The 15861-nt window shown below is 34.7% G+C and overlaps 1 protein-coding gene and 1 pseudogene across 24 annotated transcripts in view; both read right to left on the reverse strand.

Moving 5' to 3' along the window:
- The window catches only part of CDC25C (cell division cycle 25C), a 25382-nt gene that overhangs the window by 3113 nt on the left and 6408 nt on the right, over positions 1-15861 (reverse strand). For 9 of the 24 annotated variants that reach the window (XM_023531975.1, XM_023531974.1, XM_023531976.1 and 6 more), the window contains 4 exons: positions 12291-12389; positions 9288-9446; positions 1905-2003; positions 974-1057 (listed from right to left, as the gene is read on the reverse strand). In XM_023531975.1, the coding sequence (XP_023387743.1) occupies positions 974-1057; positions 1905-2003; positions 9288-9446; positions 12291-12389 (441 nt within the window). The remainder of the gene's footprint in view (positions 1-973; positions 1058-1904; positions 2004-9287; positions 9447-12290; positions 12390-15861) is intronic. The other 15 variants (XM_023531988.1, XM_023531993.1, XM_023531985.1 and 12 more) reach the window with 8 other exon arrangements.
- Positions 71-189, reverse strand: LOC111741158 (annotated as a pseudogene).

Raw genomic sequence — 15861 nt, forward strand, 5'->3', positions numbered from 1 at the left:
GCAACCCTTGGTTGATCTCACAGATTGCAAGGACGTTGTCAGCTTACAATCCCTTATTTTTTATTTTTTACGCCTACAGCGCCTGGTCTTCCTAGGTGGTCTCCCATCCAAGTACTAACCAGGCCCGACACCGCTTAGCTTCCAAGAACAGACGGTATTGGGCTTGTTCAAGGTGGCATGTCTGTAGACAGCAATTTCTTTTTTAACCTCTTAAGTAAACAGAAAAGTACACACAAATATGGCACAATAATATTCATCTAAAAATTATTTTAGGTTATCAAAATATTACATGTAACTTAAATATTCAATAATAAGGGTTTGGTTAAATAAATTACACATAGCAATAGAATATTATATAACCATTAAAAAGATGATATCTTTTTATTGATATAGAAAGATGTTTACAATGTCTTACTAAGCTAATTATAACACTACATGTTCATCATGATCCTATTTTTATAAAATATATTCTAGAGTAAAATCAGGAAGGCCATGAGAAAAATATTATTAGTGGTTATCTCTGATGGCGAGATTATCAGTAGGGTGACCAAATAATTATTGTACAAACTGGGACAATTTTCAGTGTGAAAGAGAACATTTTAATAACTACTCTGCACTGATAGGCATAAATGAAATTATAACATATAAACCAGGATGTAAATCACTCAAGTTGAGAGATTTTTACTTTCTTCCTTTTTGGGTTTTTTGCCTTTTCTTTTTTTATTTCTTTTCTTCTTTCTGTCTTTCCTTCCTTCCTTTTCTTTTTTCCCGTCTTTTCTTTTTTTCCTAACAATTATATATCATTTGTTTAATTAAAAACGAAGGTGACAGAAGAATGAGATAAAAGGGAGTCCTTTAATACAGCATCAGTTGAATAAGGAGCCTATGTTAGTGAACATAGTAGAAGAAATACAAATGGAATGGGGATTTTAGGGACAGAACAGACCAGATGGTTGCTTATGTAACCAGTTACCATCTCCAGAAATCTGCTTACTGTTTCTGGGTTGATGTACTTCAGATCTTGGTGTCTCCCTGACACGGTTGGCAGCGCACATACCTAGAAATACCCAAGAACTGAAATAATAGCAAGTTTTTTATACCCAAATTTGAGATCAAACACCCATATATTGTCCTTTACAAATGACCTTTAAAACCCCAGATGCCTTCAAAAATCAATGGTTTCTATAATGTGCATTCCATTTTTAAAAACTGCAGCATTCCTAAGAACCGATCCTAAGGAACTAATTAAGGATGTGTACAGTTTTAGATATAGCTACAACTATGTCCATCTTAGTATCTTTCAAATTATGTAAGTAAATACTCTACACGGGATTTATCAAGAAATTATGGGCAGCCAAAAAAATGAAATACTGTGCTATTAAAAATGATAAAATGATGAAGCAGAATTATTTACTGACATGTTCCGGATATAGTAAATGAGAAAGAACAACTCTAACAGATCACAGAACAGTATAAACTGTTTTGTAGAAAACTGAAAAATGTATTTGTGTGCGTATGTGTATTTGTGAAAACAGAAAAACATCTGGAGGGATATACACCAAGATGTTAAAGGCAATTATACTCTGGTTGATAAGATTTGGTATGGATTTGATTTTCTACCTTTTCCGTATTACCGAGTATTATTTATATAATTTTAAAATATATTTTTAAAAAAGAAAAAAGGTAAAAAGTCTCATAATTTCCCCACTGCTCTGGATATTCCCAGAATAAATAGGAATACTTTCTCACTGGACAATGAGACTTAGAACTGCCACTACAGCACCTTCAGGTTATCAGAGAGTACTTGGTGAGAATGCATAATTATACTTAGTATTTTCTGCAAGCAAGAAGATTCAGACCCAAAATGACTCACTGAAATATAGGAGGGGTGCAACCACACTCACCTTGGAGAAATCACCAGTCAGGTACCCTTGATTAGGATCTTCCTCTAGCATCTGAGTGATATTAATGTCACAGAGAGAGACTTTCTTTAGACATAAATCCTGAAAATGACAGGATTCCCCCTGACTCCCAATTCTCATGTTAAAGGTTTAAAAACCAGGGGATAGAAGGAGTGGAGAATCATTAAAAATATGCATACCCTTTTAAAAAATAATTCCACTTGTTTTCCTAATGAAATAAAGGTAGACATAAAGATTTGGCTATAAGGATGGATGTCCGAGCATGTTTATAATAGAGAAAAATTACCAATCAACTAAATGTTTAATAACAGGGTCGTGGTTAAACAAACCACATATCAGATGTTATAGATTACTATTATGCAAAAGTATGTTGTAGGTTAATTTCATTGACATGAAAATAAGTTCATGATATCATTAAGTAGGTTAAAAAAATACTTTGTAATACCACTTTAATAAAATTTTAAAAATTGCATAGAAAAACATACATTGTTTTTTTGTTTGTTTGTTTTTTAAATCAAGTGCTAACAGTAATTAACTCTGGCCTGTGGGGTTACGGGCATTTGTAATAGCTTATTTTTGCTTATTTGCATTTTCTATACTATCATATACTGATTTTATAAAATAGCCAAATATATTTATTTTTTATTTTAAAGGAAAGGTATTTTGTAAACTGAGAAGGCATCACCATTTCCTCATGGCCTATACACTCCTCCACACACTTAGGCCAGCTACTCTCCAGACCACTCTACTGCTCTTGTCAAAGTTGTCAACAATCTTCATGTTGCCACAGCCAACAGCCATTTCTTTAGCTTATATCTTTCTCAACCTCACAGTGGCTTCCATTGAGTTGGTTAATCTCTTCTTCCTTGGTTTCAATGGCACCTCCTAGTTTTTCAGTTTAGTTCTAACATAGGCAACCCTTATACTAAAAGAACTGTGATGCTTCCGCCTCTCTGTTGCTCCTTTGGGTCTTCCTTGTCGGGCATTCTCACCTATCAAACCTCTAACAGATGTTGAATTCTTCATCACAGGTAGGTCCTGGTCATTTTTTTAATCTCTTCACTCTTACCATAGGTGATTTTTTTTTTCTGTCCATAAATTTAAATTTCTCCTCTATGCTTATGACTCTCAAATTTCTATCTATAAACAAGACCTCTGTTCTTCCAGACTTTCATACTGACATACCTGCTTAACAATTTTTGAGTACCTATTAGGTGACATAGCAGTAAGAGAGTAGAAAAGACAGACAAGAAATGGGACTGAAATGAATGAGAAAATCATGTGTTGCCTATAAGAAGAGAGTTCCAGGCCAAAAGAACAACAAATGCAAAGGCCCTGGTGAAAACAGCAAAACCAGTGATGGCCACATTTAGTATGGTATCATTTTTAGAAAGCTCAAAAACTAATTGAAGCAACACTATAAACCTACTATACATAACAGACTTAGACAGAATGCTGTATCCAACAATATATATTCTTCTCTAATATAAATTCTTCTCCAGGATAGACCATATACTAGGTCATAAAACAAGCCTCATTAAGTTTAAAGTATTGAAATCATACAAAGTATGTTCTCTGAACATGAAACAATTAGAAATTAATAACAGAAAAAATTTGGAAAATTCACAAATATGTGGAAATTAAACAATACACTCCTAAATAATCAGTGGGTCCAGAGAGAATGACTGAGGTCCCCAGAAGAAGAGGGAATTCTGTAACATCAACTGTGTCCTGGGTCTCCAGCCTGCTGGCCTACCTTGCAGATTTTAGACTTGCCAGCCCCTGCAATCACGTGAGCCAATTCCTTAAAATCAATCTCACCACAGCGTTTATTATAGTCTGTCTCCTTTCCATGGCATAACCTCTCCTCTGGCAGTAAGAAAACCGACTCCCATGATGCTCAATGCACTGACGATTTATTTGCTCAAGTCTCCCTCATGTAACTGATCTTCTGACCACACTGTGCCAAAGAGCTTGGCTTGGATGCAGGGGAAGAAGCAGGAGGCAGGAGTACATCTTTGGTCTTTTAATTCACAATGGCAAGAACGTTTATTTTTGACTTTAATTCCTTTGGTACTACAAAAAGAATTAATATCTGTATCGTAATTTTTCCTTTGGCATTTGAAAGTGAGAAGGGGTTAATATTCAAATCTGGGGCAAAACTGAAAAAAAATCAGCGGGTCCACAAAGATGACAATGGAAATTAGAAAATACTTTGAGATGAGTGAAAATGAAGACATAGCATACCAAAACTTATGGTATGCAGCTAAAGCAGTGTTTAGATGAAAATTTATAGCTGTAAATACCTATAATAAAAAAGATCTGGTCAATGACCTAAACTTTCATCAAAGAAGAAACTAAATCCTAAGCAGCAGAAGGAAGAAAATAAGATTAGAGCAAAATTTAATGAAATAGAGAATAGAAAAATGATAGAGAAAAACAACAAAACCTGGTCCTTTAAAAAGATCAACAAAATTGATAAACCTTTAGCTACTGACTAAGAAAAAGAGAGAAGACTCAAATTGCTAAAATCAGGAATGAAAGAGAGGACATTGCTATCAACTTTACAGAAATAAAAGATCATAAGGGATTACTATGAACAACTACATGACAATGAATGAGAAAACTTAGATTAAATGGGCAAATTCCTCCTAAAAAGACAAAAACTACTGAAGCTGACTCAAGAAAAAAGACAGAAAATCTGACTAGACCTACAAAAAGTAGAGATTAAATTAATAATTTCAAAACTTCCCACAAATAAAGGTCCAGGACCAGATGGCTTCACAGGTAAATTATGCCTAACATTTAAAAAATAAATAAAAACCAATTCTACATAAACTCTTCCAGAAAACTGAAAACGAGAGAATTATTTACAAATAATGACATCATTACACTGATGCCAATACCAAAGACGTTACCAGGAAAACAAAACACTAAAGACCAGTATCTCTCATGAACTTAGATAGAAAAATTCTCAACAAAATTTTAGCAAATCAGATCCAACTATATATAAAAAGGATAATATATTATGACTAAGGTCATCACAAAATGCAGTTATTTTAACACCTGAAAATCAATGTAATTTACCATATTAACATGTTAAAAAAAGAAACCTCATATGATCATCTTAAGAGATACAAAGAAAGTATTTGACGAAGTCTAATATCTGTTCCTGCTAACTTCACTCAGCAAACTGGAAATAGAAGGGAACTTTCTCAACCTGAAAAGGAGCATCTCAAGAAGCCTAGAGCTAACATCACACTCAATGAAGAAAAACTGGATGCTTTTCCTATAAGATCAGGTACAAGGCAAGGGGTTCTCAACAACTTTAAGATTGCACAGGAATCCTGATACCAAAACATTTGAGAACCACTTATCTTGGAGAAAGGAGAAAATTGATAACATAGGAAAGAGAAAGAAAGAGAAGAAATACTACAGGAGCAGACAAGAGGAGATGCTTCCATCTGACTCAGTTTTTGCAAAATATTTACAATGGTCTATGAGGCCCTACGTGATCTGTCTTCCTGCTACCTACTCTCTGCTCTCATTTCCCACTCTACACTTGCTCACTTTGCTCCAGCCACACTGGCCTTCTTCCTGTTCCATGGACATGCCAAGCACATGCCCAACTCAGGGACATTGTACTTGCTTTTCTTTCTGCTTGGAATAACTCAGTCCTCCTGATAACTGTTTGGCTCCCCCACTGCTTCATATGGCTGCCTCAAACATCATTCACAGAGGGGTCTTCTTTAATCTGTGCAACCTATCAAAAAGATCAACTATTCTTACTCCACTCAACCCAAGTAATCCCTGTTCTCCTTACCTTGCTTTTTTTTACCATAGTATTTTTACCATCTACCATATTAAAAACATATTGGTTTATTAGTCTGTTTCCTCCTGCCTAAATATAAGCTCCTTGTGTTACGTTCTTGTGTTACGTTCGCTACTCTATCTCCAGCATTATTAAGTGAACAAATTAATAGGGTGCAGTGTGAAAAAGGGTTGAGGGCTTTAGATAAATGCAGGGCCACTCCATGCAGTATAATAAGAGGGAAGGCACATGATATAGGTATTAGAGGAGATAGCTTGCTATATTTGGTGAGCAAAGGTAGTTTTCATCTGATTACTTCTGTTTTCTCTTTGAAACAAAACCCTTCAAACTTAATAGGTCTAAAGTGATCCTTGATCCCATCCTTCCTTCAGTCTATACCCAACCCATCAAATCTTATTGCTTCTATATCCAAAATACATTTTGAATTCATTTATTTCTGTCTCTATAGCCACTGCCTTAGTCCAGGCTACTACCAACTCTCACAGGGACTAGTGCAATAGCTTCCTACTCTTACCTGTTTCCAAATCCTTTTCGCTCCACTCCTTCCAACTATTAAATCTCTCTAACCTATTCCTCATCCAGCAATAAGAGTAGTCTTCATAAAACAAATCAGGTCATATTATTCCCCTGATTAAAACTCTCAAATAGCTTCCCACTGCTCTTAGAATAAAATCCAAATACTCACCATAGCCTAAAGGCCCTGAATGTTCTGTCTCCTACTTACGTCTTCTTTCCCACCTCAGGTAACTCTCCCTGCCATTCACACTGGCTTCTCAGTTCTTTGAACACAAAGATCTTTTCAACCTTGGAACCTTTGCACTTAAAATATTCCCTCTTCATGGAATGCTCTTGCCTCTACTGTTTTCATGTATGGTTCCTTCACAACTAGAGTGATCAACTCATCCCAATTCCCAGTTTTAGCACTGCAAGTCCCAAGTCTTAGGAAGCTCCTCAGTCACAGGCAAAATGGGACAGCTCATCAAGTTCTTCTCAACTAAGTATCTCCTGCTCGAGGAGGCCCTTCCTAATTACCCCAATTTAAAGGTTCCCTTCTATTAGTCCCTGTCTCAGTCCCCATTTTGTTTCCTTCATTACACTTGAACAATTTGCAATAGTTAAATTACTTTGGACATTATGGTTGTCATTTGCAATTTGGCTATCAAGCATCCTATTTTAGTAAAATCTCAAATTAGATGGGAGGCAGCCCTGACTCCTGATAAAGAGGCTAAAGTGGGGCAGATATTTCCTTTTTCATTCTCTTATAGCCAACTAGACATTCCTACCTGGATTTTGAACCTTGAAGAGTAACACAAAAGCACAGGGTCGGTTGAGACTTTTATGGTTGCTGCATTACTGTGAAGAATATAGTGGGTGACAGCAAATGTCCCTGAGCAGCAGAGTCCAACAGCAGGTTGGATTATGTTCTATAGCAGGGGGCTAGTGATAGTGGCACTGAGGGTACAGCCAACAAGTGGTGGAATCCCGAGCACAATGTTCTCATAGTAGCACTCTGGCCAGGTCTTACCTTGTTTTCCAGCCTTCTTGATAATTCTGAGTTCCTCAATACCCTTCAAAAAAATCCCTTTTCTGCTTGAGATAACTAGAATCCATTTCTGTTATTTTCAATCAAGAACTCTAACCAGAACATCTATTAACGATAAACATTTTTCTTGTTTATTGATGTCTCCCTAATAAGACTACAAACTCTAGGAGGGCATCAGCCTAGCCTGTGTAGCTCGCCATTGTAGCACCAGTGCCTAGCACAGTGCCTGACACTTGACAGGTATTCAATACATATTTTTTAAATGAATGAGTCAGAAATCACTATAATGTTACACCAGTCTCCAAGGAGTTCATGCCTTATAAGGTATCTATTTCCATTTAGCATCAAAGAGGTAAACCAATAACAAAAAATCCCTACTCTTTTCTAATCTAATTAGAGACCAAAATGTACTGTTATGCACAGTCTTAATCAGTTAGCTCTTAACTGAAAATGACCTTTTTAAGAGTCACAGTCCAAGAAAATTAGCCTATAAAAGGACTTAATATTTTTTAAAGACCTGAAAAAATAAATGTATAAAATGAATAAGTATATAAAATTGACCCCTATTCGTGTCCTAGATCTTTTCTGATTTTTTTTAAAGATTTAATTGGCTTTATTCAATGATTCATGAATCAAGCAGCATCCCATCTGGTAAACAGAAAGATGCTCTCTTTTCTGATTCTTGAATGATGTTATTCCTGTATGTATCTACTTCATTATCAGTCTCCTGAGTGGCTATCACTCCTTCTTCACAAGCTTTCTCTCTACCTTTAAGTTTGGGAGTCATTAGCCTTCACTTTCTCTTCTATGCAGATGGTTCTAAAATGTACATATCCAATTCTGATGGCTCCAACTCCTCATTTACTATTTCCATTTAAATTTCCTGTTTATCACCTCTGACTGAAATGTCCAAAACAAAACACCTCTTATTCTCTTTGAATTCACCCTTCTTTGTAATTCATTATAGTGCCACCATTTCTCCAGTAATTCAGGTTAAAGTTAAAAAAGTGTATCCTCCAAACTCATAGGTCTTTTTTTTTTTATGTCACTGTTATTTATAGCACTTTAGATGATCTGTCATCTTGCTTATTGGTTTACTTACTTACATTGTCTATTTTCTTAACTAAAAAAAAATATAAATTTCCATGAAAATTAGGAATTTTGTTTGTATTAATCATGACTCTGTCTTCAGTTCTAATATAGCACCTGATGTTTGTTAGTTTCATAATAAATATTTACTATTATAATAGCTAACATTAGTTTTTATTAAAAATAATAAAGTATGTGGAATATTACAAACTGTTTTTAATACTTTATCATAGTCACAACAATCCTTAGGAAGATATTTTTTATTATTATGTTCTCCATTTTGTAAATGAGAAACTGAGGCCTAGACTGCTCAAGTGTCTTGTTCATGCTCATAACACTAAATAAGAGAATGAGGACTAGAATCCACGTGCTCTAACTCCACTAAATCATATTTGCCTTATATAATGAATGAATTTTAAAAATATACCCCCACACATATTTGTCCCAAAGAAATGAAGTTGATTCAGAAATGTTTAATGCCTCAGAAACCATCTTTAATGTATTAATACATTGTTAATAAGCCACAGGCTTCAGATACTCCTTCCAGTGATATGGGGAGGAAACGAGAAGACAAAAGGATATATGGCAAAATAGCTGAAAAATCATGCTAGGTATATTCTGTCCTTTGCTATTATTCTGGAGGTATCAATTACATCAGATTACACTGATGGTGACCTACTCAAACTATTAACTACAACCTTCTCACCCAGTAGTAAGAAGAGTTCCAAAGTGACCTCATACCCTATCAGTCAGGTAGCATATAGAGTGTAAAGACTATATCTTCTTGATCTCTGCAGACCTACCACTTCCTAGTGACTGCAACAAATTAGATATACAACACTGTTCATTTAAAAATGAAGGAATGTGAAAAATGCAAAGATACCATCAGAGAGCACTTTACCTTGGCCTCTTCTTGATCTTCCAGAGAAAACTCCATCGATTCACCTAAAATCTCCTTTGCCTGGTCTTCTCTTTGTTCTGGGTTTTTATCTAATTTTGGAACTGCAGTGATAGGACTGCCCAGATATTTCATTTCACTTTTCACCAAGTTTCCATTGTCCTGCCAAGTATATTGACAATGTTAAAAACTCTCTAGGACCCTTACCTTACACGATATACAAAAATTAACTCAAAATGAATAAAAGATCTAAATATAAGAGCTAAAACTATAAGAAAACAGGGGGAAAGCTTCATGACATTAAATTTGGCAATGATTTCTTGGATATGACACAAAAAGCACAGGCAACAAAAGAAAAGATAGATAACGAACTTCTTTTCAAAACTGAACTCCATCAAAATTAAAAACTTTCATGCATCAAAAAGTACTATCAAGAAAGTGAAAAAGCAACCCACAAAATGGGAGAAAATATCTGCAAATCATGTATCTGACAAGGGATTAATATCCAAAATATATTTTTAAAAACTCCGACAACTCAACAATAGAAACATACAGGATCTGAATAAGGATTTCTCCAAAAAAGATATACAAAAGGCCTATTAACACATGAAAAGATGCACAACACAACTAGTGATTAGGGAAATGCAAATCAAAACAACATTGAACTACCACTTCATATCCATTAGGATAGCTATTATAAAAAACAAAACAAACAAACCCAGACAATAACAAATGTTGGTAATGATATGGAGAAATTGGAACCCTTGTATAATGCTGTGTGAAATGTCAAATGGTGCAGTTGCTATGGATAACAGTAAAGCATTTCCCTCCCAAAATTAAACACTGATATGATCCAGCAATTTCATTTGTAGGTATATACTCCCAAAAATTAAAAGCAGAAATTTGAACAGAGATTTGTATACGAATGTTCATAGCAGCATTAGTCGTAACAGCCAAAAGATAGAAACAACCCAATCGTCCCTCAACAGATTAATGGATAAAGAAAATGTGATATATAGATATAATAGAATATTATTCAGCCATAAAAAGGAATGAAATTTGGATACATGCTACAACATGAATAAACATTGAAGACATTATGCTAAGTGAAATAAGCCGGACACAAAGGACAAATGATATATGATTCCATTTACAAAAAATACCTTGAGTAGTCAAATTCACAGACAGAAAGAAGACTAGAGGTTATCAGAGGCTGGGGGTGGAGGGAGGAATAGGGAGTTATTATTTAATGGGTAAAGAGCTTCTGTTTTGAATGATGGAAAAAATCTGGAAATGGATAGTGATGATGGTTGTAAAACATTGTGAATGTACTTAATGCCACTGGAATGTATACTTAAAAATGTTTAAAATGGTAAATTTCATGTTATGTATATTCTACCACTTAAAAAAAATCATGCGCACATACAAAAAGGACTATCCACTAATTTATCATGCTCCAAGTCTTTCCTTCCTCCATGAAACAAAAATTTAACAAATGATTAACTTTATCTATCTAGGATGGAATATGTTAAAATGGCTTTCCCATAGGGTTAAGATTAGAATGTGATCTCTGGAGTATCTTGAAGTTCATGGTCTACTTAAAGCAAATGAGTCCCTGGGTAACTAAAGACACCAGTAGCTAAATGGACAAAGGACACAATCATTTGCTAAAGAAAATATACATGGCTAATATTCACATGGAATCACTAGTTTTAACTTAAAATAAAACATTTTACCTAATTAGCAATTAAAAAAAACAAATAATTTATCTAAATGGCTACAAATTACTCATAAAATGTAAATTCTTATTAACTTTTTTGAAAGAAATTTGGCATTATGTATCACAAATCTTTAAAATATTACACTTTTTAACCCAGTAATTATCATTCTTGGTACTAATCCTAAAGAAAAAAAAAACCTGAAATGTATGCAAAGATTTATGCTCAAGAACTTACATGACAGCATTATTTTAAAAGCAAAATGTGAATACCACTAAGTGTCTAACAACAGGGAAGTACTTATATAAATTACAGTCTATTTATTAGAATAAAATCCATTAAGAAATGTTTTTATTCCCACTATCCGAGACATGGAAGCAATCTAAATGTCCTTTGATTTATGGTTAGATAAAGAAGATGTGGTACATACATACAGTGGAATACTACTCAGCCATAAAAAAAGATGAAATACTGCCATTTGCAACAACATGAATGGATCTTGAGAGTATTCTGCTAAGTGAAACAAGTCGAACAGAAAAGGATAAGAAGGGTATGAATACATGCATATGTGGGATATAAAGCAAAAAGCAACAAACAAACAAAAAAACAAATTCATAGATACAGACAATAGAATGGTTACCAGAGGGAAAAGAGGGTGGGGGAAGGACAAAGAGGATAAATAGAGTCAAATACATGGTGACAAAAGGAACCTAGACTTCGGCTAGTGAGTTAACAATATATACAGATGTATTATAAAGTTGTACACCTGAAATTTATGTAATGTTATTAACCAACGTTACCCCAATAAGTTTAATTAAAAAAATGTTTACTACGAGTTTTAACTTAAAAAAATTAGATACAAAGTTATAAATATGACATGACCTCAATTTTGTAAAACTGTACATATAGTTAAAAGACTGAAAAGAATTGAGGTAAAACATTAATAATGGTTTTTCTCTAAGAGATAGTGATTTTCTTTTTTATACTTTTCTATATTTTTAAATCATTTTCACAATGGCACACAGTACTCTTAAAATCAGGGGGAAAACAAAGAATAAAGTAGAAAACTTTTTAAAGGCCTAAGAATATTTTCTACTCCTTAAATTTAAACAAATAAAAAGATCGGAGGACATACATCTCCTCCCTTTCTCTGCTCAAACATTACTTCTCTAACCCCTTTCTCACTCAAGCCAGCTTAGAAAAATTCAAAGGGTCAGAATCTAGATCTGCCATTTTATATGCCATAACAACTGAGCTGACCCTTGATGATAAATGTCTAGTGCCTCACCAGTAGAGAAAGGGGAGACACATAAGGTCCCCCTCGTCTCTTTTGAAAGTTGAGGTTCCTGGGTGTCCACGATTCCAAGGGCTTGAAAGTGTTGTTTTCCTGCATAAGAAAAACTACATTGGCTAGAGGAAGAGGAATAGGAATGTCAGTAGGCCCTGCCAAAACGTATCTTCTCATGAAGCCATGAATAATCCTCATGGAACACATTAAAAGTAATTGATTAAAGTGATACACCACATAAATTAAAAAATAAGAATCATATGATCATATAAATAGATGCAAAAAAGCATTCAACAAGATACAGCATCCATTTATGATCAAAACACTTAACAAAATCGGTATAGAAGGAAAGTACCTTAAAATAATTAAGGCCATCTATGACAAAACTTCGGCCAACATTATACTTAATGGTGAAAAACTGAAAACCTTCCTTCTAAGATCAGGAACAAGGCAAGGCTGTCCACTATTGCCACTGTTATTCAATATAACATTGGAGGTCCTAGCAGGTGCAATCAGACAAGAGAAAGATATAAAAGGCATCCAAATAGCAAACGAAGAAATCAAACTGTCACTATTTGCAAATGACATGAATCTCTCTATAGAAAACCCTAAAGTTTCCACAAGAATACTACTAGAAAGAATAAGCGAATACAGTAAAGTTTTTGGATACAAAATCAATGTTAAAAAATCCATAGCATTCATATACTCTAATAATGAAATGTCAGAAAAAGAAGTGGAAAAAAATAATTTCTTTTGCAATTGCAACAAAAAGAATAAAATATCTAGGAATAAATCTCACAAAACATGTGAAGGACCTATATAATGAAAACTATAAGACCCTAGAGTAAAAGAAATTGAAGAAGATACAAAGAAATGGAAATGTAGTCCATGTTCTTGGATTGGAAGAATCAATATAGTTAAAATGATCATATTACCTAAAGCATTATATAGATTTAATGCAATCCCCATCAAAAGCCCATCAGCATTTTTTAAAGAAATAGAACAAAAAAATCATCAGATTTGTATGGAAACACAAAAGACCCAAGATTGCCAAACCCATCCTGAGAAAAAAGAACAATATTGGAGGGATCACTCTGCCCGACTTCAAATTATACTACAGAGCGACAGTAATCAAATCGGCATGGTATTGGCAGAAAAACAGACACACGGACCAGTGGAACAGAATCAAGAGAGAGTCCAGAAGAAACCTATATTTATATGGGCAAATAATTTTCGACAAAAAAGCCAAACACATACAGTGGAGAAAGGAAAGCCTCTTCAATAAATGGTGCTGGGAAAACTGGAAAGCCACCTACAAAAGAATGAAACAAGACTGTTGTCTATCACCACACACCAAAATTCACTCAAAATGGATTAAGGACCTGAATATAAGATTTGAAACAATAAAATGCATGGAAGAAAATACAGCAACGAAACTCAAGGACCTTGGGCTTAAAGAGGATTTTATGAACTTAACCTCAAAGGCAAGGGAAGTAAAAGCTAAAATAAATGAATGGAACTGCATCATACTAAAAGGCTTCTGCTCAGCAAAAGAAATCGTCAACAAGGTAAAGAGACAACCATCTGAGTGGGTATATTTGCAAGCAACACCTCCGATAAGGGCCTAATATCCAAAACATACAAAGAACTCATACAACTCAATAACAACAAAAAAACAAATGATCCAATCAAAAAATGGGCAGAGGACCTGAACAGACACTTCTCCCTAGAGGACACACAAATGGCCAACGAATATTTGAAAAGATGCTCAACATCACTAGCTAGTAGGGAAATGCAAATCAAAACCACAATGAGATATCATCTCACAACTGTTAGAATAGCTATAATCAACAGGACAAGTAATAACAAATGCTGGAGAGGATGTGGAGAAATAGGAACCCTCATACACTGCTGGTGGGACTGAAAATTGGTACAGCCACTATGGAAAACAGTTTGGAGGTTCCTCAAAAAACTAAGAATTGATCTACCATATGATCTAGCAATCTCTCTACTGGGTATTTACCCCAAAGACTTGAAAACCCATATCCGAAAGATATTTTCACACTGATGTTTATAGCAGCATTATTCATGGTGGCCAGGACATGGAAGCAACCAGTGTCCTACGATAGATGACTGGATAAAGAAGCTGTAGTATATATATACAATGGAATATTACTCAGCCACAAGAAGAGATGAAATACTGCCATTAGCGACAACATGGATGGATCTCGAGATAATCATGCTAAGCGAAATAAGCCAGACAGAAAAAGTTGAAAATCACATGATATCACTTATATGTGGGATATAAACCTACAAGCAACAAATGAGCAGGACAAACAGAGATTCATGGACATGGACTATAGACTAGTGGTTACCAGAGGGTAGAGGGGATGGGAAGGGGGAAGGTAGATGGGGTTAAAGAAGTCAAATATGTGGTGACAGAAAGAAATCTAACTATGGGAGGTGAACACACAGTGTACCTGTATATATGCCTTACTATTAAAGTGTACAGCTGAAACATTGGATTTTGTTAATCAATGTCACCATAAAATAAAAAATTAAAATTAAAAAAAAAAAGTCATCAAGGTTGACCCTATATCCTGAAGATACAAATTATGGTTTGGATTTGATGTATGATGTGTATATTTGCTTTGGAGGATACTAATTTTATGATCACGAGCCAAAGGAAGGGAGGAAAAAGGGAGCCTGACTGGGGAGAGGCTGGGGAGACTTTTAAAAAGTGAGTAAAGGGAGATTAGAATGACAATATTAAATTTAAAAAAAGCTGATTAGAACAGCCAAAAACACTGGCATAACTTAGTTAATGTGAGAAAAGAATAACAGCAGCTATCTTATGCATACTGACCTAGAGGAAAGGTTGGGAGGCAGGGAAAAGAAAAAGATGGCTAGAAAAAGAGATTAGTTGAAGAGATTTGTTAGAGAATTATCTTAGTGATTAGGTGGCTAAGGAGAAGTCAGTTTAAATGTGGAACTGAAAGATAGCCTGAATCTCTGATAAAAAAGAATCATAGCTTTCTCAAAATAGGGGCTAAAAAGCTAGACTAAGGGAAAAATAAGAAATTAAGAACTCTAGACTTGTATGTGAAGCCATGCAGTCTGTGAACAAGTTATGTACATTATTCCTATCTGTTTTTTTAAGTCCTAGATTTCTTAGACTATATTAGCAGAGATTTTTGTCCTTAAACCAATCAACTGAACATGAGTATAATGATGACCTACTGTGGAAGACTTGGAGTTAGGTTTCTGTTCTAGGATCAAACCTTAAAGAAAAACAAAACAAAACAAACCATAAAGAATTTTTTCCTATACTGATGTTTGCTTATCTAGTATACGGAGGCATAAACAGCTCTAGGATTCATAATACTGATGAGTTGCTCCACTCAAAGGAAGAAAACTGGTAACGTACCTGGGTTTCCATTAAACACTTACATTTTCTTTATTTGTAGATGAGCTACATATTGCATCTTTCTTCCTGTCGCCATGGTCCAAAGCATTCGGAGTGCTACAAAGCACCTGTGCCTACAAAGAGATCCTTTTTGAGAGCATCCAA

Source organism: Pteropus vampyrus, unplaced genomic scaffold (assembly GCF_000151845.1).
Source record: "Pteropus vampyrus isolate Shadow unplaced genomic scaffold, Pvam_2.0 Scaffold74, whole genome shotgun sequence".
Classification (NCBI taxonomy): domain Eukaryota; kingdom Metazoa; phylum Chordata; class Mammalia; order Chiroptera; family Pteropodidae; genus Pteropus; species Pteropus vampyrus.